At 46.3% G+C, this 26,525-nt stretch overlaps 1 protein-coding gene across 1 annotated transcript in view; it reads left to right on the forward strand.

The window, feature by feature from the left end:
• Window positions 1-409: 409 nt before the first annotated feature.
• Window positions 410-26,525, forward strand: part of IRS1 (insulin receptor substrate 1) — a 54,227-nt gene continuing 28,111 nt past the window's right edge. Inside the window, exon 1 of the mRNA XM_056358788.1 lies at window positions 410-4,601. Within this exon, the coding sequence (XP_056214763.1) occupies window positions 964-4,578 (3,615 nt within the window). The 5' untranslated portion in view covers window positions 410-963 and the 3' untranslated portion in view covers window positions 4,579-4,601. The remainder of the gene's footprint in view (window positions 4,602-26,525) is intronic.

Consider the following 26,525-nt stretch of genomic DNA (forward strand, 5'->3'; position numbering starts at 1 on the left):
CCGGGAAACTCCGTGAAGAAGCCGGCGGAGAGGGAGTCGCCGCGGCCGTGCCCGCTCCCCCGCCGGCCTGGGGCACGGGAGGGGGCCGCGCCGCCGGCCGCTGAGGCGCTGCCGACTGGAATGAAGAGGAGGAGGAAGAGAGGATGTTCCTTCGGCACTCGGGCTGCCTCCCCTCCCGCCGCTGCCGGGCTGCGCCGTGTGTGGAGACGGCACTTTCTCTGCCTAACGAGATGGGACTGAATGGGGTCGCCAGCCTCCTCCGCACGCACGAGCGGGAGCAGCAGCAGCAGCCGCCTCGGCGCTGATATTTGGGGAAGGGGGGGGTTGTGTTGCGGACGGCTCTTTTTTTTTCTTTTTTTTTTTTTTCCCCCTTTTTTGGGGGGGAGGGGGGAGAGGTGGTGTTGGTGGGGGAAGCAGCGCGTATTTTTGGGTGCAAACCCCGGACTTTGCAAAACAATCTCCGCCCCCAAGAGGATATTTAATCTGCAGTAGAAATCGCTACTCGCGGAGGCAAACTTGAGACGGGGAAGGGGTGCGGAGCGGAGGAAGGGGACCCCCGGCCCCCGGCCGGCCCCGCGGAGCCCGAGCCCCCCGAGGGAAGATGCGTTTCTGTTTCCCGGCGGCTGCTCTCGGGACGAGACTTTCGCCTGGACTGATCGGGACTGGACTTTTTAAGGACGCGCTTCCCCATCTAAGGGCGATTTGGGCATAAACAGCGACGCAAACTCTGATTTGGTGCTGGAAGCTGCCTCTGCCACTGAACAGCTGCTCTCACCCTGCTTCTGGCCCTCCCCTGTCCCGTTCTCAAAAGAGGATCCTGAGCTAGTTTGCTTTTTCTGTTTGATTGTTTTTTAATTGTTGTTGCATGAATTTTATTTTAGGTGGTTGTCTTTCCCGGCTGGCTTGGCTGTTTTGGGGTCTTGCGGACTGCTAGCTGCAGTAACAGCTCCACCGCCTCTCATCATGGCTAGCCCCACAGATAATAACGAGGGCTTCTTCTCAGATGTCAGAAAGGTGGGTTACTTGCGCAAACCCAAGAGCATGCATAAACGCTTTTTTGTGCTGAGGGCAGCCAGTGAGTCTGGACCCGCCCGGCTGGAGTATTACGAGAATGAGAAGAAATGGAGGCACAAGTCAGGGGCCCCCAAGCGCTCCATCCCACTAGAAAGCTGCTTCAACATCAACAAACGGGCTGACTCCAAGAACAAGCACCTGGTGGCCCTCTACACTAAGGACGAGCACTTTGCCATTGCAGCTGACAGCGAGCCTGAACAGGAGAGCTGGTACCAAGCGCTGCTGCAATTGCACAACAGGGCCAAGGGCCACCACCACCTCCACCACCATCACCACCACCACCACAGTGACGTCACCTTCGGAGGCAGCAGCGTGGGGCTGGGGGAGGCAGGTGAGGACAGCTATGGTGAGGTAGCCCCTGGCCCAGCTTTTAAGGAAGTTTGGCAAGTAATTCTGAAGCCTAAGGGCCTAGGCCAGACAAAGAACCTGATTGGCATCTACCGCCTGTGCCTGACTAACAAGACCATCAGCTTTGTGAAGCTGAATTCGGATGCGGCTGCTGTGGTGCTGCAGCTGCTCAATATCCGCCGCTGTGGTCACTCTGAGAACTTCTTCTTCATCGAGGTGGGGCGCTCAGCCGTCACTGGGCCTGGTGAGTTCTGGATGCAGGTGGACGACTCGGTGGTGGCACAGAACATGCATGAAACCATCCTAGAGGCTATGCGAGCCATGAGCGAGGAATTCCGGCCCCGCAGCAAGAGCCAGTCCTCGTCGAACTGTTCCAACCCCATCTCTGTGCCCCTTCGCAGCAGGCACCATGTCAACAACCCTCCGCCCAGCCAGGTGGGGCTGAGTCGCCGGTCCAGGACCGAGAGCGTCACGGCCACCTCTCCTGCTGGTGGTGGGGGTGGAGGTACAGGTGGCAAACCCAGCTCTTTCCGGGTTCGAGCATCGAGCGACGGGGAAGGCACGATGTCAAGGCCTGCTTCTGTGGATGGTAGCCCAGTTAGTCCCAGTGCCAACCGGACCCACTCGCATAGGCACCGCGGCAACTCCAGGCTCCATCCTCCGCTCAACCACAGCCGGTCCATCCCGATGCCTTCCTCACGCTGCTCTCCTTCGGCCACCAGTCCAGTCAGCCTCTCATCCAGCAGCACTAGCGGCCACGGCTCCACCTCGGATTGCCTGTTTCCACGAAGGTCTAGTGCTTCGGTTTCAGGCTCCCCTAGCGATGGTGGATTTATTTCTTCTGACGAGTATGGTTCCAGCCCGTGTGACTTCCGCAGCTCTTTTCGCAGCGTCACTCCGGATTCGTTGGGGCACACCCCACCAGCTCGGGGCGATGAGGAGCTCAACTATATCTGCATGGGGGGAAAGGCCACCTCCTCTTGCTGCAGCCTGGCAGCCCCCAATGGCCACTTCGTCCCACGCAGCTGCCACCCGCAGCAGCAGTCCCGCTACCCTGGTACACCGTGCTGTCCTCGAGGCGGTAGCGAGGAGGTTGCCGACTTGGAGAAGGCGTTCAGGAAGCGGACTCACTCAGCAGGCACTTCGCCCACCATCTCCCACCAGAAGACACCCTCGCAGTCTTCGGTGGCCTCCATCGAGGAGTACACGGAGATGCTGCCTTCGTACCCCTGTGGCAGCAGCCGGCTGCCCTCCTACCGGCACTCGGCCTTCGTGCCCACTCACTCCTACCCAGAGGAGTGCCTGGAGATGCACCACCTGGAGGGCGGCCATCATCGGACCAACTCCGCCCCGCACACAGATGATGGCTACATGCCCATGTCGCCTGGCGTAGCCCCCGTGCCCAGCGGTGGGGGGGCCCCCAAGGGCGGCGACTACATGCCCATGAGTCCCAAGAGCGTGTCGGCCCCCCAGCAGATCATCAACCCCGGCAGGGGGGGCCGCCACCCTCCAGCCACGGTGGACTCCAACGGCTACATGATGATGTCTCCCAGCGGCAGCTACTCCCCTGATGGTGGCTCGGCGGGCTATGGCAAGATCTGGACGAACGGTGCCGGCCACCACCCGAAACTCTCGGTGGAGAGCAATGAAGGGAAGCTCCCCTGCGGCGGCAGCGACTACATCAACATGTCCCCAGCCAGCGGCTCCACCACCAGCACCCCGCCGGACTGCTACTTCGGGGGCGCGGGGCAGCCGGGTGTGGAGGAGGCCGCCGCCGCCGCCCACCACAAACCCATCTACTCCTACTTCTCGCTGCCGCGCTCCTTCAAGCACATGCACCGGCGGGGCGGCGGCGGGCCGGCGGCGGCGGGCGAGGAGGGCAGCCCCCAGCCCCGCATCGCGCTCGGCTCCGGCCGCCTCCTCTACGCCGCCGAGGACTCGTCGTCCTCCACCAGCAGCGACAGCCTGGGCGGCGGCGGCGGCGCGGAGGGCGGCCCCCCGCAGGCGCAGCCCCCGCGCAAGGTGGACACGGCGGTGCAGACCAAGGGCCGCCTGGCGCGACCCACGCGGCTGTCGCTGGGCGGCCCCAAGGCCAGCACCCTGCCGCGGGCCCGGGAGCAGCCGCCGCTCCTCCTGCCGCCGGAGCCCAAGAGTCCCGGCGAGTACGTCAACATCGAGTTCATCGCCGGCGAGAAGCCGGCCTTCCCCGCGGCCGCCCTGGGGCTGGGGTTGCCGCCGCCGCCGGGCGACGAGGCCGCCGAGGAGTACATGAACATGGAGCTGGGGCCGCCGCGGGGCCCCTGCCCGGCCGGCTTCGGCGCGGCGCGGGCGGCCAGCGCGGCCCGGCCCGGCCGAGGCGCGGCCCCCGGCGGCCGGGACTACGTGACGATGCAGCTGGGGGGCGCCGCCGCCGGGGGCTCCTGCCCGGACTGCGCCGACAGCCCTTCCCCCTGCTCGCCCGCCCGCCTGCTCAGCTACGCCGACGTGCGGGCGGGCCGCTCCGCCGCCGAGAAGCCCCCGCCGGCGGCGGCGGTGGCGGCGGCCTCCCCGGAGCTGCCGCGGCCGCCGGCCGAGCTGTCGGCGGCGCCGCCGCGCTCCTCCTCCCTGCTCGGGGGCCCCGGCGCGGGCAGCGCCTTCACCCGCGTCAGCCTGAGCCCCGGCCGCAACCAGAGCGCCAAGGTGATCCGCGCCGACCCGCAGGGCGGCCGCCGGCGGCACAGCTCCGAGACCTTCTCGTCCACGCCGAGCGCTGCCCGCGGGGCGGCGGCGGGCGGCGGCGGGGGGCTCGGGGCGCCCTTCCCCTGCGGCGGCGCGGGGGGCGCCGAGGAGGTGAAGCGCCACAGCTCGGCCTCCTTCGAGAACGTCTGGCTGCGGCCCGCCGCGGAGGAGGCGGCCGGCGCCCCCGCTGCCCGCCGGGAGCCGGGCCCCGCGCCCGCCCTGGAGAACGGGCTCAACTACATCGACCTGGACTTGGTGAAGGACTTCAGCCACCGCCGCCGCCACCACCTGCACCCCGCCGCCGAGGGCGCCGCTCTGCCGGGCGGGAAGCAGCCGCCGCCGCCGAAGCCCCCGGGCCAGCCTCGCGGGAGCGGCCACTCCAGCGACGACCTAAGCGCGTACGCCAGCATCAGCTTCCAGAAGCGGGAGGAGATGTAGGAGCCGGGCGCCCGCCGGGGAAGGTGAGCCGGGGGTGTGTGTGTGGGGGGGGGTGTGAGCCGAGGGGCCGTCGGGCCGAGGCCGCCCCTCGCGGTTTGTCCCCTCGGACCCCCGCCGGCGCCTCCGGGCAGGCCGCGGCCCCAGCCGCCGGCCGACGTGACGCCCCGGGCTGGGCCCGTAGCGCCTGCTGGCCCCGGTGTCTGCGGGGTGGTTCCGTGGGCAGGCAGGGCCCCGGCAGCGCACGTCCCCGCGGGTGTCCCCGCCGCGGGTGCTTGGGGTGACCCCTTCGCGCGGGGGTTCGGTCCTGTGCTTCCGCCTCGCCGCATGTCTCTGATTGTCGGGATTAGGTGTGTGTAGGGGGGAAAAGTGAGCTATAGCGTAGGGCTGGAAACGGGAAACTGCCGTTGAAATCCGAGGTTGTGGCTCATGTGGCCAAGGGTGAGGCAGGCAACCGTGCCAGCTCTTGCTTTGCCACGGGCAAAACAGAGTTAACGGCATCTGCCTCACCGGGCTGCGATGGGTGTAAATTCAGTTTTGTTTGGAAGGTGCTTTGAATCAGAAAAGAGACTTCAGAGCATCTCATGTGTCACTTGTTTCGGCGTGCCTGTATCCTGCATGAGAAACCGGTGGTGTGAACTGTGGCTTTGGCATTGACCGATGTGTCCTGTTTTTCCTCAAAACTTTTCATTTTTAATCTGGGAAAAACTTCTGCCAGGCTGCTGCACATTGATTACAGGCGTGTAAGGTGAGCAGGAGTATTGTTACAAGCAGTGTGATGTTTCTGCTGCATGGGAACTTCATGCGGCACATAACCAAAATACTTTGTTGAGAGCTCATGAAGTACAGTGCACCTGTGCAAGTCCTTTCATTAAAGGTGAAGATGATTTGGCTGCAGACAAGCCCTGGTAGATGGCTACCCAGTTAATCTTGTTATGACCCTTGATTTTAGCAGTTTTCTACGTACTTGAGCAGCAGCCATCGTGGTAGTTTAAATAGTTGTGATGGATATGTGCAACAACATCAGGGGATGAATTTCATAGCACTGTTTATGTCCTAAGTGTAATAAACTTTTTATGCATATTGCTGGTCCACTCTGCTCAAGGGAATGCTGAGGGCTGGTCTTAGTACAATACCTGGGATAATGTGTTGTTTTATACTTTCCATCCTTACAACCTGAAAAAAAGTGAAACGGTCTCTTTGCAGTTGCTACTTAGCACTTGCTGCTGTTGCCTGTTAGAGGAAGGCAGTATTAGGTGTTAGTCTTATGTGACCTGTGAATACCAGGTTAATTTCAAAGTTTGAGGTAAGGTTCGACATCAGCACAGATATTGCTGGCCTGGTTCAAATGGTAACTGGTAGGAAATGATTATTTTTGTGGATATCTGACAGGAGCGTGTACTGGCTGTCACACTGCCTTGTCTGTGAGCAGACTTACACCACCACAGCCGTTCTGTGTTCTGGGATGTGCTTGCAAAAGTGTGTCTAGACTGTCTTCGAGGTACCTCTCATTACCCTGGGGATCTGTATCTGTCTAGGGCAGTGTTGGTGTTACAAGCTCTTCAGGAGGGTTTTTATGGCAGAGGAGGCAGCATGTTGTGCTGTTAAGTCGCATTGCTAGGAGCATCACTTTCCCCCTGCCTGCCCCCTGTTGTGTGCTAAGATTGGGGGAGCAAGTGTGAGAGAAAACCCTCTGTCAGCATGTGGATAAATAATAAACATGTGCAAGAGTATGAGAATGCAGATCTGGGGGGGAGCAGTGTCATAATTGTTTGCTTACGCAGTTTTCTTCAAATGCACTACTTACTTTTGCTATAGACAACTTATTTAATTGATCCTGTGTATCATCTTTAACATAAAAGCTGTGGCAGTGTTCTCCCATCATGGTGGTAGGCAGGTACCTGCTATGATTATGCTGTTCAGTGGAGGATCAGGACGCGGAAGACCTAATACAAGAATATGCTGAAAATTAACACGCAGATGTGTTTCAGGGCAGTGTTGTGAAAGGTAGTGTCTAATAAAGCAATTGCTGTTTGAAGTCGGTTCTTATTTCTCGAAATTAGGATTGGACTGAGCAAGCACAGCTTCTTCTGGGAGGCAGGGGAAGTCAGGCTATAATTATGTGGGCAGTTTGTAGCCATGGACATTCCCTTTCCCTTCCCACTATAAAGCTCTGTTAGTTGCTTGTAGCTTTCTCAGACATTAACCCCTTGAACTCATATTTCCCAGGCTAGATTTCTCGCTGTCAGCTGAAACTTTCCTTGCAAAATTCTGCCCAACTAGCTCATCCGTTGTTGAGTGTGTTACAGGAAAAACCCCAATGTTTTATCTGTGTTAAACCATTCTTACAGCTGTTTTTTGATACATCCTTGTACCTTTTTTTGCTTTGGAGGTGGAACTTAGGTTTGTTTGGCAGGGAAATTGGCCTGTGTAGGTTGTGCCTTATGCCGTTCTTGAGAAAATCTGCCTGGAGGTGAGTTGATTTACAGGCCTGCAAACAGTGTGTTTGCACATGCCTGAAAAAGTTGTTGAGCACCTTCAGCTAAACCGTTCTCCTGAAAACTCCCATGGGTGAAGAAGGCGCTCCAGTTCCCCAAAGCTTTGCGTGCCCTGTCCAAGAAGCAGCCAAGTGAGCTGTGCTGCTTTGGCCAGCGTTCCCTTGAGCTCCTCCTGGCAGGTGAGGCTGTTCAGGCTGTGGCTGAGGGCAGGGAGGCTGCAGTTGGTTTTTTTCTGTTGCTGTCTGAGCAATATGAAAGGAAGGAAAAGCTACTTGGTTATGTTTGCAGGTATGGTGGAGAGGAGAGAACGGCCTGGGAAGGGAGAGGTGAAGCTGCAGGTATCACAATGAGATGGGGAACGCTCCATTAAGTATCTTTTCTTTGGTCTCCATCTCTTTTTTGGGGGTTACTAACTTACACTTTTAATCTCAGAAGTTGCAAAGGAATGTATGTGCACTCTTGATATTTTTGGTTGGGTTTTTTTCTCATCTTCTCCATAGAGAAGCCTTCCACTTCACCCCGAAGGCCAATCTGGGTAACTCCCATTCCAGAATTTTCTTGTGTTCCAGACTACAAGACAAGGACCCAGATGTTGGCCGTTCATCTCCTAATGTGTAAAATGATTGCTGCTGCTTTGCTGCAAACTAGCTAACTCCTCTTCCCTGCTCCTCTGTCCTCCCCAGCAACCACCTCCCAAGTTGCTCAGGCATTACATTCTGAAATATTTTTAACTTCTTTCAAGTGTACTTATTTCTCCTAATGTTAAAGATACTGGCTGAAATAACCATGTTGTTTTCCAGATTTAATTAAAAACCATTTCTCTCGCACCCACAGCATTCCTCTATGCTCTCCAGTCCCATTGCCTTCCCTGTCATACATTCTTGGCTGTTTGCTACCAGCTGGCCCTGTCCTGGCCTCTTCAGCTCTTCTCTCATCCTGTTAAAAATGTGGCAGTTTCAGCGCAGTCCTGCGTGCTCCCCTGCCCAAATGCTTACTTACCTCTGCTTCAGAGAATGGGGTGCTGTTGTGTGTGCCTGGCCGAGCTGGCAACTCTTCGGTGCTTGGTTCCTCGGATGAGTGGATTTTTCTGCTGTGGCTGGAAGGCCACATTGCTGCAGTGGCCAAACCGTACCGGGAAAGACCAGCCTATGACATGGTGAAAGCGAGGTGAGAGCTAGGGAGGGGACAGAGCAGTGTTGCTGTAAGGCTTTTTCATCCTGCTTAGAGTTTGGCACACACAGATGTGGTGGGTTGACCCTGGCAGGATGCCAGGTGCCCACCGAAGCTGCTCTATCACTCAGCTGGACAAGAGAGAGAAAAAATACAACGAAAGGCAGAAAGGCTCCTGGGTTGAGATGAGGACAGGGAGAGATCACTCACCAGTTACCCTCCATGGGCAAAACAGACTTGCCTTGACAAAACTACTTATTTATTACTAATCAAATCAGAGTAGAATAACGAGAAATAAAAACTAAATCTTAAAATACCTTCCCGCCACCCGTCCCTTCTTCCTGGCCTTAACTTCACTCCCGATTTTCTCTACCCCCCACTCCTTACAGCAGCGTGGGGAGTGGGGATTGCAGTCAGTTCACCACACGTTGTTTCTGCCGCTCCTTCTCCCTCAGTGGGACGACTCCTCACACTCTCTTGCCCAGCTCTAGCAGGGGGTCCCTCCCACGGGAGACAGTCCTCCATGAACTTCTCCAATGTGAGTCCTTCCCACAGGCTGCAGTTCTTCATGAACTGCCCCAGCGTGGGTCCCTCCCACAGGGTGCCGTCCTTCAGGAACAGGCTGCTCCAGCATGGGTCTCCCACGGGGTCACAGGTCCTGCCAGCAGCTCTGCTCCAGCTGGGTCTCCTCTCTCCACAGGGCCACAGGTCCTGCCAGGAGCCTGCTCCAGCTTGGGTTTCTCATGGGGTCACAGCCTCCTTTGGGCATCCCCCTGCTCCAGCGTGGGACCCTTCCTGGGCTGTAGGTGTGGATCTGCTCCACCATTAACCCCCATGGGCTGAGGGCACAGCCTGCCTCACCGTGGGCTTCACCAAGGGTTGCAGGGGAATCTCTGCTCCAGTGCCTGCAGCACCTCCTGCCTCCTTCTGCACTGACCTCGGGGTCTGCGGTCCTTTCTCCCACATACTCACTCCTCTCTGTGGTGGCAGTTGCTCTTGCGCAGGTTTATTTTTCCTCTGTCTTAAATACATTACCCCAGAAATGCTACCGGCTGTCGCTGGTGGGCTTGTCCTTGGCCAGCGGTGGGTCTGTCTTAGTGCCAGCTGGCGTTGGCTCTCTGGACATGGGGGCAACTTCTCACAGAAGCCACCGCTGTAGCCCCCAGCTACCAAAACTTTGCTGTGCAAACCCAGTACAACAGATAAGCAGATGTTGTGCATAAGCTATGTGTCCTGCTTTTGGGGTTGCTGTGCCAAGAGAAGGCTCCTAGAATGAGCAGGGGGGTTGAACATGAACCGCTGTGTTCTGTATGTAGTAAAAGAAATATTCCAAAAAGGAAACCATTAGACATTGGTTCTGGAGAAACAGGAAAGGCTGTAGTAGGATAGTAGCGTGAATCCAGGTATGTGGCTTTGATCTCCAGAGCTTCAAAGCAAAGCCATTACTCGCTTCCCTCATTTCCATTTTGTTGATGAGTCTGAGAACTCGTCAAAGTGAGTGCTAATAACACTGAATAGAGTATGTGTCCTGCGAGCAAGTGGTAACTTGGCTCACTCGCAGCTTTAATGATGCCTGTTTTACCCAGTGCATGGGTGGTTTGGGGTTTTTTGGTGATGTAAGAAAACGGAATACAGTACATCTGTATTCATCTATACGGTTGTTACGCCTTTTGTCTGGTACCAGTTAAAGCAAAGCACTACTAAGGGGAAGAGCTAAATGTTTGGGTCTCATGAAAATGCACACAGAAAATTACACATGTAATTCTTACATAATATACATGGATTTGGGGCGGGGGGGGGGAGGGCATTGCTTTTTCATTTTATTTCTTCAGTAGTTTTCAGTAGCTGGTTTTGTTTCCTCAAAAACTCAGGGTGGAACAGAAACACAGCAAATGGCATAACGAGACGTGTACAATTAAATTAAGCTTTTTTGGGGGAGGTTGTTTCCAGAACTGAAAGAACAGAAGTTTCTGTAGTTTTGGGTCAGCACCAAGGTAAATACCAGTAAGTTATGAAAGTTTTCCATGCTTTATGGGTATTACTGTAGACAAAATAGTGCACACACCAGTTTTTCCCCATACCTAATTATTTGCCAAAATTGAGCCTGTGTCTCTGCATACTTGTGTATTTGCAGTTCTCCTGTTTAACAACCACAGGCTTATAATTAATGTTTTTAGTTTTTTGAGGGTTTGTTGGATTTTTTTGTAATTTAGACAGTAGATTAGTTCCTTTAATCTAGGTACATTAAATTGTAATATTGATTATTTCCCCACCCCAACCTTGATTTTAATGACAAGTTTCTTGGGACTTCTCTTCTGTTCTCCTGGCTTAAAAATGATTATATCATATATGATTATATGATTTATAAACCAATTCAGTCTATTATTAAGTACTATCTGGACTTCTTTAGCACACAGGTTTCATGTTTAGTCAATGTTTAAACTGGTTTCTGAATGTGGTTTAAATTTGAGAATGAAACAGGACATTGCAAGGCAAGGATGATGGTCATTTTCAGCTAGCAGCTGTGGAGAGATCCTATGTTTCCTTAGGTAACACTCATAAATGGAGAATTAGAAGTCTTAAATAAAATGCAGAAGGCAACTGTGGAGGGGAATGTTACTTGACCAGTATCTTCAGTGTGTTACATTGTTTCAGGAGTGCTTTATAGTAGCTGAAATTTGGATACTCATTAGGACTATACAGTTTTCATGATTTTATAAATACAGGAGTGCAAGTACTGAAAGTAAAATGTACTTCAATATTCTTTTGAGCGAGTTGCAGTAACTGTGTAATAGCTTGTTTGTGAAGAAAGTGGAGTGTTTTTTTCCAGTTTATTGAAGCTCTGAAAGTACAAGTCATTGTGTAAAGTCACTAGTGAACATAAGCTTTAAAAAAATGTGTTTTGGTGTCCAGTGATACGGAAGATAGATACTCTTCTCCAAATCTAATTTGACACTAGATTTAACCTCTGTGCCAGGTTTCATTGAAAACTAATTATTGCAATTGAGTGACAGTTAGGAAATACCTTACTCTTAAGATATCAGAGGAAAAAGCAGGGAAATGCTGTTCACGGGAACCATGCTGTGGCTAGAAGAGAGGCTATAGGATGCTGACACAAGATAATGGCGACTTAGAGGTGCAGGCTAGGGAGCAGTTGTAGAAACTGGTATGGGGACGGAATGGAAATGAGAGAGAGAAATTACTTAGGGGACACAGAGAAACTGTAGTGTGATGACATGGGTGGAGAGAATTGCAAGGTGTTGTTGATCTGAAGGGAATTGGGATGGTGGTATGTGAAAGTTTGAGGATGAGTATAGAGACATGCAGAGAGCCTTGAGATATACACAGCGGTCGTTTTGCTTGGTAGTGCAGTTTTCTGAAGGTGTTTTTCCTTCTGAATTTTTCTTTTGGTCTTTATTACTGGGATAGACACTCAGTTTAGAAAGCACTTGTGTTCCTTGCTTGTGGGTAGATTTATTTATTTTTTTTATTATTATTACTTGGGTATTCTGCTGACCTTAAGAGGATGATGTGCCTTGTAAGGTAAGTACAATTTGCTTCTGGCTCTTCTTTCCTGAATTCTTTGTCTTGTAGCATCCCAGTCACGACCACAACTGTAAACCACAGCTAGGAATCGGAATTACGTACAAGATAAATAAGAGTGAGTGAATTTTAACTTTAAAAAACCTTGGTTTTATAAAAAACATATAATGAAAGGAGAGCTGTATTCACACAGGTTTTTTTACCTGCAGTGTTTTCTTCGTTACATTCTACTACTTGGACAGTTATCAATTTGATTAAAACTGAGGTTCATTAGTTTCATAATTTGTTTTATGGATTAGTAAGTATAGGTTCCCTTAACATTGTTTAAAGAATTCTTGTAAAAGAAAATTTCAAATGGCAAAATTATTTTGGCTTGATACAGCAGATCTTGTGTTTTTCAATCTGTGGTAAGAGGTGCAACACAAACATATTAATATTAACAAATACGTCTGAATTCCCAATTTGTGAGAATGCTAAAAGGCTCCTTTTGGTCATCTGTGTTGAGTATCTGTTCATAAAAGCGAATAGCATTATTGTATTTTTACATCACTCTGGGTTTTTGATAAATTATCATCACAGTGATGATTATTTTGAATACATGAGATAAGTGTAGTAAAGGAGAGATGTCAGTAACTTAAGAAAATAAAAGATTCTGAAGTTTAACAGCTTTACTCTCCGCTTACGGAAATGATGGGTAATATAACAAAAGCCTAGGTGTGAACAGATAAAGGAGATTTAAATAAGCCTGGCACTCTTAACTAACTAAAAGATGTCTTGATACGTATCTCTCTGATCATGTTTGACATATCTAGGTCATGTTCTCTGAAGACTATTATTAGAGATTTAACCTTGTGTAATTGCAAAGTGTATTTTCTTCAGAGTAGTTTTTGATCAGGTAGGTGAGACAGTGAAAGTTTGTGTGTGTTCAACTGTTTGTAATAATTCGGGAGTCTAGTTACAAGATGTGGTGCCAGCCACCTGAGCCGTAAGGTGAAACATACTGTTCCCATGGTGTACCACAGATTTGCCTGTGTACATTTTGTCAACTGTTGTAAAATTCCGGGTTTTTTGGAAGCTGGGGATGTGGAAGAAATGACCTGTTAAATTTTCAGATAAGATACGCTTCAGGAAGAATGGAATTACATTGTACACTTTACAGTGAGTAGAGCTGTTGAAGTGTACTTGCACATTTGAACTGCCTGATGATATGTGGTACAAAATGCAGGAAGGTAGTAGCCTGGGAACATCTACTGCTTTAATTGACTGTGTTTCTCCCTGCCCTGAGTCTGTGTAGGTTGGATATTTGTAACCCACTACGGCACCTAAGCATTGAACGTACTTCCTTTGAAATATAGAGTGTGTGTGAATAGAAAAAATGTGAATTATCTATCAGCCTTTGTTCTTGTCCAAATGGTCTGGCTTTCAGTGTGGCGCACAAATATTTGTTAAGAAATAACTACGGGGCAGGAACTCTGTATGCTGGCTTTGCCAGTCAATAAAATATGTAACTAGTCTGTGCATGGGAGCTCTGCTTTGATGGCACAGTTCCCTGAAGGAGTAAAAAACTCAAATGTGGAGTTGAGGAGACTGAGCCAGTGATTGTATGGGTTCCTTCTGCCCTTCCTTCACTAAATTATAGACTAAAAAAAAGGAAAACAAACAAACAAAAAAACCCCTACAGAAAACCCCCAAACCCCTTTCGTCCTCCTCATGAGACAGTGGGTGTCTGTACTTCACTAGTAACATCCATGTTTAAACGCGGTGCCCAGAAGAGCTGTGAGGACGATGTGTCTTGGTTGAGAGAGTGAAGGAGCCTCAGGAATGCAGATGCGGGTGGAAGATGGAGTTTGTTGCTCCTCTTACGGCATATCTCAGTTGGGGTCTCACTGTTTTATCAGTTTTTAAGTGACAACAGAGGAGTGGAAAGGAGGTGGGGAGCTCAAAATGCCGTGGCTGGAGCTGTGGCTTGCTTGCTGCAGTTCTGACTGGAGCTTCCCATGCCCTGCGCTGGGTGTGAGAGATGCAAAAAAACATCTAGAGCAACAGCTGACGCGTATCAGTGAGGGGGTCTTTTAGATTAAAACACTGGCTGGTAACCATTTTCAGCATAGCTGACCTTTGTTTTGAAGAGAAGATTGCTGTGTTAGAAAAGGAAGATTTAACCTGTAGTGAACAGGGAGCAAGCGACAAGGAAGACCTCAGCTCCAGAGGCAAACTCGGAGCTTGGAAGGCCTCTTGCATGCACTGCACACCAGGGGAGTGCTGGTGCCCAAGTGTAATGTTTAGTCACTTTGCTGAAATACCTTGAAAATTACTAGAACAAGGAGTCTATGGTCTTCCAGTAACTTCCTGGTTTAGTTTGATGATTCCTGTGCAAGTGGTCAACAAAGTGTTCAGGAGTCAGTGCCAGCACTGATGCCCGTGGTGTGCAAGAGCCTTCATACTGATCCTAGAAACTGGGGGCAGGCGGGCAAGTATTCGCTTTCCTGGAGAAGATACAGGTGCACCAGAATGTCCTTCGCTGTGCCGGCCATGTCATAGGGCTGGCAAAGGCTGCTGCTTTCCCTGGCGTGGTACAACATGCTTTTTCATTTACTCATTCTCTAATGGTAATACCAGAGAAATAAAGTGTGGGCACTTCTGCTGAAATGATGGCTTCTGTTCCTTTTCTGACTCTTGAGGCACTGTAGGTAAATGATGGAGACATTGGCTGAACAGTCTCTGAAAGACGGGATTAATTTTCATTTCCTCAAAAAAGCTTGTGCTGTCATAATTACTGGTTCCTCTGACCACAAATTCTGAATTACTTGTTACTTCAAAATAGTGGAAAGTTGCATTTATGGAGCGGAATGTTATGGAATAATGAGGAAATAGACTAACAAGTTGTTCAGTCAGTTGAGGCTAAGACAATGTTCTGATTTATTTTTTTTTTCTACTTTGAAATATATCCATGAGGATTTTCCTTTTGTAGTACACTTGTATTTCATGGAAGTGGCCAAGGGCAGGTAGCCCAGCTACACAGTTCTTGAAAGAGGTAGAACAGCTTGACTTGCCCAGAGGTTTTGAAATGACTCATAGATGTCAGTAAGCTGATGTTTTGCTTGTTTTGGTGGGAACAAAGATCTGCATAAAGGGAAAAATGAGCAATACTCACCTTTTTGCAGTGACGGTAAATTCAGACTGAACCTTTTTCTTCTGGTGGAAGTTAAAGCAACTAATTGAAATCCTTAGGAGGACAAAAGTAGATTTTGGACAGGTAGAACCTCTTCTGTTTAAAATGAGAAAATGGTCCCTTTCTAACCTGCTACATTTACCCTATTTCTCTTTTTGACTTCTTTACTTGCAAAGCACAGGCACAGTATACCATCCCTTCATGCTTTGCTGTGTTATGGTGTTTTCAGCACTTGGTCCACTTTTTGTGTTCTGTATTGCAGAACACGGTTGATTTTTAATATTATTTTTTTTAACTAGTGGCAACTAAACTGCAGAATAATAAATACTTTTTGCCCTTTGAAAAACAAAGGGAAGTGCAAGAGTACTGAAGTTACTTGCTTGATCATGTGCATAAATAAAATACAGGTAAGGAAACCCTGGCATTTCTAAAGCTTAGGTGTACTGAAAACCATTACAAACAAAGGAAACTTGCTGTCTACTTACTGTATGTTGTTCAGGAATCTCAAAAAGCAGGCTGGCTGGCACATCTAGGGTGTGCTCCTGCAAGATGTTTGGGCAGTTTTAAACAGCTTGCTTTACTGAAAAGGGTGGTCTCACCTCAGCCGCCTTTATTCTCATTTGCATACTCCCACTGTTTCACTGTGCTGGTTCCGTGCAAGTAAATGACAGCTAGGGTTAGGCAGACGTATTATTTTGTAACTGTTTATATTTCCTCTTTTTGCATATAACGGCATTCAGATTTCTAAGCAACAGCACAATAGAATGGGTAAAGAGGAATTTAGTTTGTTTAAGAAACTGTAGGTTGAAAACTATAAATACTTTCCTCATTGAAAGTTAATATTTGTTCTAGTGTCAGTATTTTGGAAATAATCTTGTATTTTGTTGACTTTATCATCATCTGGTGAACATGATGCAGAGCGTTCTTGAATTCCTTGGGTATCTTCATATGGGAGATAGCTATGTGGGATTTAAATCTATTTTACCAGTCTGAGATGAAAACAGAGGCAGATGACACTAAATAGAAGAGCAGCGATGGAAACCAGTCAGCTCCAAACCATCCCTCTTCCTCATACAACGGCTGTGCGCACTCCTTCCTCCCACGGCTGCTTCTTGGGAGTAGAAGTTAAAGAACGGGTACCTGCTAGCATTGGAGTATGAACATTGTAGATTAAACATGCAAATGGTGGAACTTTATTCTAAAATGGATTGATATAGACGACCAATTTATATGCAAGACAGTCTTGAATACTTTAAACTATTTAAGGGTTCTTGAAAATGAAACAAAACTCTCAAATACATTTAATTCTTTTCTGTCTGAAACTTTGTTCCCTAGCAAGCTCTGATACAAGGGAAAAGCCCTTCTGAAGGTGTGCAGGCATGTAGCTAGGGCATGTTTTTTCAGGCCTTTGAACTAGGTTAGGAATGTGTCTCAAGATGGAAGAATGAATAGTTACTTGGTGCTTTTAGCCTCCAGGCTTGAAACTTGCAAGAGGAATGTTATTGTGTGTTCAAAGCCTGTTTCACACAAGCCTTTGTTGAGCAGGAACTTGGAGAGTCTTTGTATTATCATGCACACAACAAAAACAGCCAGCCACCCAACTTGATCTAATTGGGCGGTGGTGGTGAGATGTTTCTTCTGTCGGAAGGCTCTGGAAAATGGGGTGCACATTTTTAATTAGGAAATACCCTTTAGAGCAAAGGGATTGCCTACACAGACATTTACCAGCTTGATAAAACTGTCTAATTATACTGATGCAATTCCCCATACGCACATCCCCTCTTTCCCCTCCTGTCTGTAGGGCTTTCCCAGGAAGAGAGCAAATGTTTACATTTCTTTAAAATTCTTTTTTGACACTGAGGTGGTCGTAGCACATCCCTGGAGAAGGCAAACTGAGGTTGAGAAAGTGGGGTGGTTCAGGTTGAAGTAATTTTTGTAATGCTTTCTTAAAAATAAACATGTATGCAGGACTAAATATGCTGCACCAATTCTAATGTTACCTAAGTTAAGACAGACCTTTCCATCAACATAACTATCAAGAGGAAATAAAACCATTGCCTAGAGAACATGGTTGGTGAAGTATCCAGAATTGGGATTTGAAGTGTTAAAATCTCATTTTTGAGAACAGTAGCTGCTTCAGTAGATATCCAGAGAAATTTATTTTCTTTTAAATATATGACTCGCCTAATGACCTGAGTAGTTTATTCCCAGTTGAGTGAGATGAGTTGAAACTGAAAAGATGGGAAAACGAATTTCCTTTCTGACATTTTTTAGTTAAAAGAACGTTATGAACTCTACTGAATGTGAAATGTTGAAGTCTATAGTAGCCAAGTCCACTCAATTTCACTTATTAAATAAAGAGGAGGCTTAAAAAAATGAATTCTCTTTAAATGCAAGGTTTATTTTGTTCAGCAGCTTCCTCATCTGTTCAAGATATTTTGTTAGTTCTTAGTTAACTGATAACTAAATACAGAGCATACTAGTTTATGGTTTCATCCTGATTTTCATTCAAACACAACTTAGTGTCATAAATACAAACCTTAACCAGCTAGTAAATAGTGACCTGTATTGGCTATTAATTTTATGTCAAGAATCTGCATAAATATACACTCAACATTATTATCTAAGTAGGGACCATACCAAACGCTAAATTAAAAGGTTACATTGCAGATCAGTGTGATTTAGTGGTTATCACTCATTGAGAATTCTCAGAAATAAACCTTTGAGAATGACCATTAAGAACATAAAAAGATAAGTTTCCTCATTTGCTAATCTAAATCTGATTATTTTAATCACTTTAATTTGAATTAATGCACCGTGAAGCCAAGTGTCAGTATATACATGATAATTAAATATATTTGAACTGATATGATCGTGCAGAAATTAAGTGTATGCACAGAAAAGACCTGGTTACAGGACCTCATCTGATCCAGGGGAGGAGCAGATGATACATGAAAGGATAGGAAGTTGGGAGGGTGAGAGGAGAGGACAAAACCACAAGTACAGGGAACTGGTGGTTAAATGTATTGAAGAATAAGAGCTTTGAAAATTGGCAGGCCAGTTAGTGGGTCTTTGGTAAGAGAAGTTTCACAAGGTTAGAGAAGGGAAAGTTGTGTGGGAAGGGCTACAGGGGCTGAGTGAGCAGAAGGAGAAATTGAAATAATGCTGGGAAGCTCAGATTTCAGTTGATGTAATTGGGTTTTAATGGCTTGAGTGATTCATAATCTCTTAGCTTGATAGGCTGGTATAAAATTTTAAACATAGGTATTAATGAAGTTACTTACGCTGATAACATTGTGGGGTTGCAGCAGTGGAAAGCATTGATGTGCCAAGAATTGTTAGAGGAAAAAAATTGTATAAGATGTTGGTAATATTTGTGTAGACATATTTTGGAGAAAGGTTTGAATGATGATCCTTGTGCATGAGTGTGCTATGAAGTATTTTTTGTCTTGGTGGGGAAAGGGAGGAATCTTCAACTGATGTAAATTGCTGCAGTAGGCTTCTTTTTAGAATGTGTCTAACTTTTTTTTACAATTTTTGTCTGTAAACTATTACTACACTGTTCTGTTTGAATTAATAGCAAGTCCCCAGTAATTTTAATTAGCTATAGAAATGAGTTAGTTCTTAAAGTGCTACAAAATGATCTGTAATTCAATGTCTAATTTATCTCCTACCTTGGGAATTTCATCTTTTCCAAAAATTCTTCTCCTGAAGGCTGGCAAGATGTTTGATCTGTCTTGATTCAAGTTTGTTTACTTCTATGTTTGTTAGAGTAGCTTGTCAGCTTTTATTCCTTTATCAAATAACTTCTGTGATGTTAATTATGCTTTATGGATTTGGGTCACATTTCAGCATTTGCATTTAGGTTGAAAAAACAGGTAAAAGCAAACGATTGTTAGCAGGACTGCTATATTCTTAGAATAAACAGGACTATAGAACACCTAAAGATGGCCTTTGCGTTATAGGACTCCTGTTGTTTCTAAAGCTTTGCAAGCTGTATTTTTAATGATTAGACCCCTCATAGTAGCTTCTTACTGATACTCACTGTAACTTTCTGAAGGTTTGTGCTTTGGTTTTGTGAAGTTGAAAGTGATTGAAGTCAAAAGTGATTAAAGTTACTGCCTGGAATCTGTTTTCAGGCCCCTGGCTTTATCTGCATATCCTAGAGTCATACTTGGAACTTACACCATCGTAGTGCCTTTCTCTGTTCTGAGTCTTTAGGCTTGGTTCACACAGGTACGTAGGACAGGTTTAAGGCTAGAAAGAGCTGTGGGAAGTACAGGTGATTGTTCCACTTTGGAAGCAGAACACAGGGCACAGCTTTGCCATCAGCTTAAAATAACGGAAGGCCGTCCTTTTATTGCTGTCTCCTTGACCCATGTATTCCTCTGGAGAGTTGGCTTTGGCATCACCTGTGGTTGCTTGTGGTTGATGGTGCAGGGAAGCACTTGGAAATGTGTTTCAGAGGGAATGCTGGACCATTCCTCTAGGCAGCAGCTTGCTGCTAGTTTTGGTTGAAATCAACTGTGAAACCTCATCTGCCATATTCTTTCAAGCAGCATTTAAACTTCTCCCACCCCCCAGTCTGGACTTGGGTGGGTTATTTCAGACTTCAAGTAGGACACCTTATGTGATTAGTGCCTTATATTCTCCTTGAAACCACAGTTGTCTTGGCCTACACTACTGCTGCCTTTGGTCTGGGTTATACTTCTGCCAACTGCAAAAACTGTTTGAAATTGAAGTTGCTGTGAAATTGTGCCTTTAGTTGAGGTGGGATCCTGCCCAGCCAGGAGTTGGCCAGAACTGTCTGTAGCACCGGTCCCTCAGCCCCAGAAGCCTTCGCAGGTGTGCTGGGGTAGAATCAGAGAGGGTTTGTGGAGATGGGTTTGCTTCTTCACTCGCCCTGGAGGTACTACTTTTAAGTGTGGAGGCACCAAAGGTTTATTTGTGCTGTTAAAAAAAAAACAAACAAAAAACAACGCTTCTCCATTATGGCTTGTTTTTTTTCAGGTAAAAATAGTAAATTGTATCTGAGAAAAGACATCTTTTATTGGCAGACCTGCACCTGCTGCTTTACTATTCATACCAGTTCAGCTGTCTGTGTTAGTCATCTTCTCAAACAAACCTTTGCTGCCAAAACCAAAATCCACATTGACAAATTAGCCTTCCTAGTTTAGATAAGGTCATACATATGTGGAAAATGTTTTCAGGTGAAAATGAAAAATACATATAATGGCTTCAGATGGCTGTTCTTCAGACCTGATATAGTTACTCAAGATCTCATATGAGAAATAGGCAGGGTTTCCACCTTTCAGCCCCCAGTTCTCATTCAAATCTAGTGATTATAGGAAGGTTTAATAAGTATCTGACTCTAATAGAAGGAAGCATCAGTTTCCCTGAAACATTTCCTACTGATTGCATAGCAACTCAGATGAGTCTGTGAAATAAAATTTTTGTTCTTTTATTAAAAAAATATTTTGTGTGTTGTCCCCTGTGGTGTGATACAAAACTGAATGCATGTTGTTCAGCAGATGCGTGATTGTAAAACAAAACTTAGGTTTAACTATTCATTGAACTTTAGAGTTCCAATTTATGTTGGAAAGTAACCTCTTAAAGGTAGCTCTGCCTTTCTGCTGCTTCCCGCAATGTTTCCAGATGTATTTGAGTACAGTTGGAGGATTAAAATGCTCCAAGAGCTACTATGGTCAGCTGTAGCTTGGCTTCAATTTTCTACAGCTTTCTATGTTAACCCTTATTTATTAAGAAGTGTTACTGTGTTCTGGGTTTTTTTTAAACTGCTGTGTCATTTATTTGGCGGGAGAGTGGGAAGGTAAAAGTTCCTCCTTTCCTTTCCCCCCATGCCCCCAGTGAAATTTTTGATTGTTCCGTTTAATGAGTAGTTTTCTCTACAGCTGAAGTTAATTTAGTGGCTTATCCAAACAATGAGTATTTTCTGAGCGAGGAGGTGAGGAAACTTTAGTTCTTTCCCCTTCTTTTTAATGTAAAGGTGTGTCTTGGGTGTTTTAGAAAAAAACATGGAAGAGAACACAGATGCAGGTTTCTTACATCTTTGGAAAAAGAGCCTTAAATTTTGTGTTGCGTGAACAAGCTTAACTTACTGTGTTTAGGTTATGTTCCTCCTCTTCATAAGCTCATGGAAATCCACGGATCCAGATGGATGAGTAGTTTTCTTCCACCTTAAGCAGCTCTGGCAGTGCAAATATTTGGCATCTTCTAGTGGATGTGTTTGTCAGTGACAGGATTCCCCCAAGTTCATTCTGCCTCAGCAACTGAAGGTCACACAGTGCGCACTTTTCGGTTGCCATCTGGCAGTTTATTATTAGCAATGGTGTGGAAACCAGAAATAAGAAAAGCTGGACCAAAACATTCAATGTATTGCTTCAGATGTTGAGTGCAAGCTCAGTTCACCTACACTGTGTGGTGGTATTTGTTTTCCAAGGGCCATCCAGTGCTGTAGTGCTGCTGGATGTTCAGAAATGCTCTTTTCCAAGGGTTCTTTATCAGTGTTTAAAAGCTGAGAGTGAATGTCATTGAACTCTTACTTCCTCTAGTTCGTTCTTTCCTGCAAAGTGTATGTCTGTATTAGAGTGAGAGTTGAGTGCTTTGTGCCGTTTAAGCCAATCTGCCCAAGAGCATTGTTTTCCAGAGAAAAAGGGTAATCAAAGATTTGAAATGAAAATCATTTGTGAAATATTTCTGATGTGTATGTCATGGATTTGTAAGATCTGTTTTATACTTCTGTTTGTTGAACATAGGATGCTCTGATTTGGGTGAATAATACCAAGTTATTATGTGTCAGCGTCCTCACACGCAAGGCTTTGATTAAGCAAGAAAAAAATGCTACTATATTAAAGGCTGGCCTACATACAAACTCGAACAGAGGAACAAAAAGAGTGGATTAAGGAAGTAAGCATTTTAATACAAGTGTTTTAATACCATGCATAGTAGTGACTATTCCGGGCAAAAGAAAATGATGACATAAAGTGAAAGCCCTTTTTTACAACTGGGTGTAGTTTTAATTAGGGTAAGTTCAGTGACTTTGTTTACTTATGTGGACCGCAGGTATGAACAGCTATTCAAGGTTCAGTCACCAGCTCAAGTTCCATTTGACTAAACCAGATTTGCCCTCCTCCCTGTAAGCCCTTCATGGTTTTGATCACAGTGTATGATGACACACTCCTGGGTTGAATCAGGTTGCAGAGCAGAACATGCTGTCTGATTTGGACCTCCTCTTTCCCAGGAAGAAGAACGAGTCATTGGAGCAGGTGTGGTTACAGACGTGTCTCTGAACAGCCTCTGGACAAGGGAGAGTTTGTGCCCTGTCAGTTTAGAGCATGGATGGGACTTGGACAGGAGAACCTGTGTGAGGCTTTGGGTGTGCTTGTACGCCATCCTTTCATGGCTACTTTTTAGACTGTCATTTTGAAGAAGTGTTGTTACTCCTGCTCCCATGCTGCTACCTCCAATGTCTGAGTACAAGCATTCCTGTAGCTGAGCAGGCAGCTATATCAGGGGCCTGATCCAGGCTAAAAGTAACCTGGCTTGTGGAGGGGGGAAATTAATTATTAATTTGGATCTAATTCATCATGCTACTATGCAGTTCCTTGTGCCTGGGGATGCTGTGTGTGGTGGGGCTATGTAAAGTAGGTGGGAACACTTAAAGCAGCAGCTGGACAGCCTTATACTGGCTTCAAGTAGACATCAAACTGTGGTCATCATCTTCTTGCATCATTTTGATTCATTTTTCAGAGTGCTTATTTCATTGGGGCAGGATCATAAACGTGCCTTGAGGCATTATGTTGATGGTGATGGTGTGAAGCAGAAGGGGCTTGGTCTTCTCCTGCCTTAGGATCATAGAAACTTTCTAAGTCTAATGGTTGGAAGTGAGCCTTATGCACAGAGGTTCTTTTGTTTTGTTTCTGTATAAACCCGTTTGATGCTAAGCAGCCAAATCTCATCCTTTATGGTTACTCTAGTGCATTTTTGAGAAGCTCCTGAGCCTCCGATTTAGCTTTAAGCCTGTGCTCTGGAAGGGTGTGCATCTCCTTGCATGGTCCTGTGCCATACCTGCTCCATCAGGGATACTGAAATGGCACTGGGCATCTCTGGTTAGAAGCCTGAATTTCTGCTTGGGAGTGTTAATCACTGTAGTGATTTTTTTTTTCTGCCTTTCAGCTATGGAGAGTTTTGTGTGGGTTTTTTTTTTTTTTTTGTTGTTGTTTTTTTTTTAAGAAGAATTCCAGTCAATAATAGAAATGGGACTGATTGTGCTGAATTACGTAGTGAGGTAAGGGGGTTGTTGTTGTTTTTGTTTGTTTTCTCTGTGCTTGTGGAAGCATACAATCTCTTGCTCCTTGGGAAATGTGTCACGCTAAACTCTCTGCAGAAGTTGGCAAGTAGAACAAATACAACATTTAAGGCTCATTCTGTAAGCCTGTCATTATCAACAACAGATGAACTGGTAGTTTACCTTGCCCCAACGTATGATTTTGACATGCAGGGAATAGATCAGTAATTTACTTTGCTGTTAAGCACTAGAAGGGGACACGCTTTTTTGTGCCACAAGGCAGAGTCTAGCTTTTGCTTCTCAGATGTACAAGCAAGTATTTTGATTTGAACTTTTTACCATCTTACTATTTATCTGAGAGTTAGGAACAGGTATGATGGATTGTTTTTGTAGCAAGGATTAAATGATTAAAACTCAAGGCGTTGTTTCAAAGGAGAAATAAAAGATTTTTCCTCATTTTTCAGGAGTAGAAAGATAGAGGAAGGGAAAAATAATGAACTTCAAAGAAAAACCATCTGAATCTTTTCAGGAAATGCCAGATAAAGAGCAGGTCCCAAAGACCAAAATTAGCATATGAAATGTTTAATTTCAAAGGAAAACCTAGAAATTCATGTATGGGATGGGTACCTGATAGGTGACCTCTGCAGTGGGCTGTTTGGAAGCATTAACCACATCACCTAAGGGCTCTGGCCATGAAGGAGTTAATAGAAGTCATGCCACTGTAAGGCATTGCTCATCTTCTGACCATCCAAATGCTAATCTGGTGCATCATAATAGTGAGGATTATAATAGTAAATAGCAAAGCTTAGATGACAGTCATTTTAAAGATAAAAGGGTGAATGAAAACACCCAAGCCCAACTGCAGGCATCCTCTCTTTTAATGTTATGTGTCCTGCACTAGTCTGCTAACTGTAGTTAAAGGTAGGAAGCCTCAGTGTTCAGATGGAAGTCCTCTGATGTGGATGTGGGAAGGATGTTGAATAGTTACACAATTGCAGCTGCATGTTCCTTAATTAATGAGAAATAGCCCGGCTGTGGCCTTTGGTAAGTTGTACCTGCGACTCACGACATGTTGAGAAATACTGTGCTGCTGTTTCCCTGTGCTGTGATGTATCTACTTGTCCTTTTCTTCCTTCCCTATAGGTCTGCTGGGGCAGGGACTGCCATGTCACTGTGTTCAGCAGCCAGGGGGATGAGGCCTTCAGCTGTGACTGAGGCTCCTGTATGCTGTTGCAGTGCAATCTATGAATAATCGTTATCACTGGTTATCACTTCAGTTCCTATACAGCACTGGCTGGGCTGGTCCAGACATGTAGCATTCTGCTGCTGCTGAGATTCAAAGTCTTCATAAACGCCAAATCGATAAAAGCTTCCACCTTTGCTCACAAAACTGGAGTTGTCAAACTTTCTTGCCTTCCTCCATCCTGGTGTAGCTGTTTCTGCTGAAACTTGTCCAGAAGTGCTGGCAGTGGGGTTTTTTTCAAGCCTGCATCATAAAGGTTGTAGCCAGCAGTATGATGTGTATACCATCTTCCTTTCCTCTGTGTTTAACTTCGAATCATGTGTGTGATTGCTTTCGTTGCTCTGTGATCTGTCTTGCTGTCTCTACTTGCTGATTGATATTTAAGAAATACAGCGATCTTAAAAGGCACATCTGTCATTATTTAATAAGAATTGGATCCTTTTTAATGCCGAATGATATTTTGTTATAAAGCAAATGACAGATGATCTGCCTCCCCAGAATTACTGCACAGCTTGTGTAGCGTGCTCTGTGTACCTTGTGTGAGCTACACGTGCAGCTTGTGCTCAGTGCAGTAGAGCTGAGGTAGATGTTGCTCCCCATAAAACAACCTGGAACTGTAGCATTTTGAAGAGGGGGGAAGAGCTTCTAATTCTTTAATTTTATGATCGCAATCATCTAAATTTAAATTTTTAGTGATTTCAGGGATGATGAAACCAGGTAGCTTGGGAGGTTCCTCTTTTGGGGGCACCAGAGAGAGCACCACCCAGACAACTGGTATAGACAAATGAGAGCCGTTGAAACGCACAGTGCGATCACTGGAGCCACGCAGGAGGGAGATCTGTATTTAACAGATAACAGTGCTAGTAATGAGACTTAAAAGAGAGCACACCTTTTCCTTCCACAGCTGTGCTTTGCCATGCAGAAGAGACAGGGTAGCTTTCCCATGGAAGTTTGCTTCTTGTCTTTGTCTTGGGGAGGAAGTTCAGAGAGCTCTGAAATTAGCTTAGAATTTCAGAAAGGAACTGATCTACCAGCAAAACCCATTATTGTTTACCTAAGAGATACTCTTAAAGGATTGGGAAAATGGTGTAGTTTGATCTTGCTGAAATTCTTGGATGAAACTGTTTTCCCTTTACTCCTCTATACTGCGTTCATTACCTAGTAGTTAAGCATGACCAATTCATAAAAGATGTAGGGTAACAGATAATCATCTTAGATGCACTAAACTGTCATCATCATGTGCCTCATCTCCCTTAATAACTTAATGCCTTTAAAGATTAAAGTCCCAGTGCAGGGAACCTCAACTTAATAATTGGCTCAAAGAGAACAGAACAGGTACAAGTGAAAACATGCAAACACTACTAGTCAGCTGAGGGTAGATCAGTCTTCCATCCGACATTCAGTTTGGGGTTTGAGACTAGACTGACCACTGCAAAGTGACCTCTGAAGATGAGCAGGGTAGACTGTGTTCAGCTCAAAAATTCCTGAGGCAGCCTTTCAGAGCCTTGAAAATGACTGTGTTTCTTTGCCGCTGTGGATAGAGGTGTAATACAAGAAGTATCAAAGTTATAAGCACAGCTTTAAGACAGTATCTTAATTTTGTTTGTCAGCTCCTCAGTTTTCTCTTATTAAGTACTGTATGTTTTAAAGAGAGATGCAGATCAGAGAAACCAACATTTTTGATGTAACGAATAGAGCAGAAAATTGGAAGAAGGAGAGACATGACCTGTAATGTTTGACGCAGAGCCTTTGCCTGTCTTAAACATACTATAAATGATGTTATTTATTGGTTCTGAGTTATGTGGGGCCAGTTGCTTTTGAGGGGAGGACTAGATACCATGCTAAGGTAAATGTGATAACAGTAGGCTTTTCCTGCGTTACTGAGTTAAACAGACTCAGGATGTGCAGGATAAAGAAGCAAAAAACCTGGGTTAGCATGTGGTAGTGTTGCAAATGTGTGTATGCTGGCAATTTACTCGCTAACAAGTTGTTGCATATACAGGTTTCAAAATGTTC

Source organism: Falco biarmicus, chromosome 13 (assembly GCF_023638135.1).
Source record: "Falco biarmicus isolate bFalBia1 chromosome 13, bFalBia1.pri, whole genome shotgun sequence".
Classification (NCBI taxonomy): Eukaryota; Metazoa; Chordata; class Aves; order Falconiformes; family Falconidae; genus Falco; species Falco biarmicus.